The 5112-nt window shown below is 46.4% G+C and overlaps 1 protein-coding gene across 1 annotated transcript; it reads left to right on the forward strand.

The window, feature by feature from the left end:
• Positions 1–1289: 1289 nt before the first annotated feature.
• On the forward strand, positions 1290–4552 carry LOC311133156 (G-protein coupled receptor 37-like 1). The gene is made up of 2 exons (XM_084166596.1): positions 1290–2131; positions 3082–4552. Exons 1-2 carry the CDS (start codon positions 1436–1438, stop codon positions 4051–4053), a joined length of 1668 nt encoding a protein of 555 aa, XP_084022722.1. The 5' UTR covers positions 1290–1435; the 3' UTR covers positions 4054–4552.
• The last annotated feature ends 560 nt before the right edge of the window (positions 4553–5112 follow it).

A 5112-nucleotide genomic window follows, 5' to 3' on the forward strand; every position in this document is an offset into this window, starting at 1 on the left:
TCAAGACATCAGTCAGGAAGTTAAAGCTTGGTCGCAAATGGTTCTTCCAAATGGACAATGACCCCAAGCATACTTCCAAAGTTGTCGCAAAATGGTTTAAGGACAACAAAGTCAAGGTATTGGAGTGGCCATCACAAAGCCCTGACCTCAATCCTATAGAAAATGTGTGGGCAGAACTGAAAAAGCGTGTGTGAGCAAGGAGGCCTACAAACCTGACTCAGTTACACCAGCTCTGTCAGAAGGAATGGGCCAAAATTCACCCAACTTATTGTGGGAAGCTTGTGGAAGGCTACCCGAAACGTTTGACCCAAGTTAAACAATTTAAAGGCAATGCTACCAAATACTAATGTATGTAAACTTCTGACCCACTGAGAATGTGATGAAAGAAATAAAAGCTTAAATAAACTATTCTCTACTATTATTCTGACATTTCACATTCTTAAAATAAAGTGGTGATCCTAACTGACCTAAGACAGGGTATTTTTTACTAGGATTAAATGTCAGGAATTGTGAAAAAACAGAGTTTAAATGTATTTGGCTAAGGTGTATGTAAACTTCCGACTTCAACTGTATAAAAAAATCTCACGCTGTGGGTGACCGTTAGAGATATTTGGAACTCATGTGTGAAAAGGTTAAGTAAGGATCTGTCTTATGTAACCATACCAAATGTAACAAATCATACTAATTTGGGTGTCCCAGATTTACATTTACTATGTTACATCTAGTCTATGAGACCAGGCTGGTGTAGTTGCTGATTGAAAATACAATCTATCAGGAAATAACACTGATCAAATGTTTTTCACACTTTTACATTGTTAGTTTCATCAGCTGTTGTACAATATGATATAAAACACAGGAACAACATAATTTTGACTGCATTGGGCCTTTAAAGTTAATAAATACCCTGTATAATATATACATGTACATTCTAGTAGGATATAAGAAAGAAAACTGCTCTATTAAATAATATATCTATCTAACATTTCCTGTCCACAGGACATTATGTTTTTGTTTATTTTCCAGCCATTTTAGTGGGAAATATGGCCGATATGGGGGTTCCCAGATAAAGATGAATTGACTTGCTTTGATTGAACTGAACTAGGCGTTTTCTCTGAATACAGGGTTTGAGGTCCTTGCCTCGTCTATCTAGGCCACCAGAGGGCGGATGTGGTCTCTTCAATCTGCAGAGCATTAATGAATAACGGGCATGCAAGTTTGAGCCAGACAGACACTCAAAATTGTACACCAGGACGGACCAGCCGACGGATGGAAGTTTGGACACTCTTTTAAAACTATTTGTGGATATATTAGACTTAATCTTTTTATACAGACTGGAATGATCCTTTTTAAACTAGCTCAACACTTGCATAATATAGAACTACTTTGCTCTGAGCATTCTATCAAGGTAAAAGACAATCATATTTAAACTCTGAAAATGACTCCTCTTTTTGCTTTGTTGCTACTTTTCCTGAGCGCTGCGGAGCCCCGACATGTCGGTCCTGGTTACACAGTGCTGAGGACTCAGAAGAGGGACGGGGCTGCAGGTGCACTGACCAAGGGGACCGGGGAGTCAGACTCAGGGGTGAATCTGAATCAGATTGGAGGTGATATGGGATATATAGAACCCCTGATGCATGAATCAGACGCTAACCAAAAGAGAATCCCCCGGGGCGCCAAGGATGGGAGCTCGAGGAAACGGGACCAGCAGTCTCCCCACAGCTACCAACACCCCAGACCGTATGAACCGGAAGGCTACTTCACCACGCCCAAGGGCCCACACCTGGCCAACAGCACCTCGGACAGGGACGGCAGATCCCGGGGAAACTCTTCCAAGAGCTCGGTGCTGCTCCACAACCCGCTCTACCCGGTAACCGACAGCTCATACGGGGCTTACGCAGTGATGCTACTCGCCCTCATCCTATTCGCCATGGGCATCGTTGGTAACCTCGCGCTCATGTGTATCGTTTGGCACAATTATTACCTGAAGAGCGCGTGGAACTGCATCCTGGCCAGCCTGGCATTCTGGGACTTCCTCGTGCTCTTTTTCTGTCTGCCCGTGGTCGTCTTCAACGAGCTCACCAAGAGACGGTTGCTAGGGGACCTGTCCTGTCGGATCGTGCCCTACATGGAGGTAAAAAGTTCACATTGAACGTCCACGCACGTGAGGACATTTCGGCCGTGTGCATTAACAAGCCAAAGAGATGCACCTGTTGCGTCACGCGCAGGTGTCCCGTTATTTCTGCATCACACCTCTAGCTTTCCTCGTTCTCCCATTATTTAATAGTAGGCCAGTCATACACACAAGTTATCATACTTTGTAATTCATAAAAAGGATTATACCTACACATATAGGGACGACAGGATGGTGGTTATAACCTACTATTCATATATTTTTTAATATCCTCCCTGTGTGAGTGCACTGGGGACTCTGCCATTAGGGCTGGAATAGTGCACTTGCAGGGTTGATGGTGCAAGCCCTGCTCTGGCTGTTCCCTTAGTCTGGGTATTTCCAATATATTTCAGACTCAACCTGTACTTAAATCACTATGATGTGTGTGTTTTATAGTTGTAATTACACTATGTGCACCACCGTGTATATAGCTGTCTTCATACCGCCCCAGTCTGCCAGCCGCCTCTGTGTTATGGTAGTTAGCCTACTGTTATGCTAACGAGCGCATCACGTTAACTCTGTGTTATGGTAGTTCGCCAATTGTTATGCTAACGAGCGCCTCACATTAATTGTCTGGCGGGTGTGTGTAATTAATTGAGGTTCTTAGGAACTCTTATCGAGGAGGGGATCTGGGTCAGACAGACCGTTCTAATGCTAGTCTATATGCTCTTTTCAATCTGCCTGAATAGGTTAATTTGCATATTCCTAGGGGGCATTTATTTGGAGCAGTAGTGTTTCCCAAAGTTTTTTTCTTGAGCATTTTCTATTGAAACCAGTGTCACTCAATCCCATTCCTTCTCCTTCTCTCCTTTCCCCTGTCCGCTTCTTTTCTGTCCTTCTTTGTCCTCACCTGTCTCGCCCATCTTCCCTCTCTGCCTTCTTCCCCTCCCTTTCTCCCCCTCTCCCTCCAGGTGACCTCTCTGGGAGTAGCTACATTCAGCCTGTGTGCGTTGAGCATCGACCGGTTCCACGCAGCGACCAGCCCCCAGCCCCAGGCCCCGCGGGTGGAGCCCTGCCAGTCCATCCTGGCCAAGCTGTCTGTGGTCTGGATCGGCTCCATGGTCCTGGCTGCTCCAGAGCTGCTGCTGTGGCAGCTCACCCAGGAGGTCTCCGTCCAGCCAGGGGGCTACGTGGTGGACCTGTGTGTCCGGAGGCCCTCCCTGAGCCTGCCTGAGTCGGTCTACTCCCTGGTGCTGACCTACCACGAGGCCCACATGTGGTGGTACTTCGGCTGCTACTTCTGCCTGCCGCTCCTCTTCACCCTCGCCTGCCAGCTGGTGACAAGACACGTTGTCGCTGAGGAGGCACGGACGAAACAGGGGAGCAGCACAGTAGTAGGAGGAAAAGGAGTACGCCCTTCCTCCTCTTTCTCTTCGTCGTCCTCCTCCTCCTCTCCCAAGAAGCAGCAGCTGAAGAGAGACCGTAGGTTGAGTTCTACAGTCGTGGCGTTGGCCATCGTTTATGCCGTGTGTAACCTGCCCGAGAACGTCTGTAACATCGCTCTGGCCTATGTCGCCAACCCCGTCTCCACGACGACTGAGGCCCTGCTGGCTCTGATTGGCCAGTTCCTGTTGTTTGTCCGTTGCTCGGCGACGCCGGTGTTGTTCCTGTGTCTGTGTCGTTCTCTGGGCCAAGCCTTCATGGACTGTTGCTGTTGTTGCTGTGAGGAGTGTCTACCCAATGGAGCCTCTTCATCATCATCATCCTCCACTACCGCCACCACAGTCTCCACCTACCCCTCCTCCCTTTCATCCCCATCATCACTCTCTCCATCCTCCACCAAGGAGGAGAAGCTGAAGATTGTGTCTGGAACCATACCAGCCATCTTCTATGACAAGGCCAAAGACAGCTCCTCTCTCATGGCCATCGGAACACCCTGCTGAGACCCCCTCTCTGCCTTCTCCCTGCCCAGCCAGGAGTCACCTCATTGGGGAACAGAGCGACCATGCTACCCTTGGACCTCAATAACCCAGCTCTCTTACCCCAACATCTCTCTGCCCACACTGGCTGTGCTGGGCATTGAACTGAATGAAGATAAAGGATCTCTATAATGCTGGGTCCGTAGAGAGACACTTATTTTACCTTTATTTTACCAAGAAGACTCTTGAGATTAAAGGTAGACTCAGCACTATGTACATCCTGCTTAAAGACACCTCTTGAGATTAAGGTCATTTGTTTTGAGAGACTTGTGGTTACAGACAGACTACTGAATAAACTCTTGGCTAGGGCTTTGGTTGTCTTCTATCCCTCCTAGCTGTGAGATAAGTTATGAAGATCATTACAGATGGTCCATTATGACGAGACAACATATCAATTGTAGTGGCACAGCTGAATGCTAGGAGAGATCCAGAGCTGAATCCACTGACATGAACTTTTCTTGACTTTTTTGTACTAGTTATATTATATATATATATTTTTTTTTAATACTCAATTATCCAGACAAAAAAAGCAAACAATTATCTTAGCTGTGAATTATGGTCTGGATTCTTGGTGTGTTTTCTAATTTCCTGTGTTTTATTAGTGGAGATTAACAACAGAAAGAGCTATTGAGGGATCCTCTGTCTTTTCTGTGGGCTAATTGTTCTCTCTCTAACTCCCCTCTAACCCCCTGGCCTGCACTCCGTCTCACAGTGATCTACAAGGGAAGGAATGTGGTCGAATGGTACCCTTCAAACACACATCATAACCCCCGCCACCGCTGGTGACTGACTGTTTACATGTGGAGTAAATATTCCTTGTCATTATCTGAGTAAATAACAACCACTACAGTGTAGTCTTCCTACGATTTCTCCAGAAATTGGGTGCAAATCAACTGTCTGGTGTGTTAAGAATTCACTGTTGTGTTGTTGTATTTTAGCTGTGTAGCTCAGGGTTTTCTCAACATATTGCACCTCAAGAACCATGCTATTGCTGAGCATCTTCTGCAGAGCTACTAACATTGC

The sequence above is a fragment of the Coregonus lavaretus genome, assembly GCF_964263955.1.
Source record: "Coregonus lavaretus genome assembly, chromosome: 8".
Taxonomy (NCBI): domain Eukaryota; kingdom Metazoa; phylum Chordata; class Actinopteri; order Salmoniformes; family Salmonidae; genus Coregonus; species Coregonus lavaretus.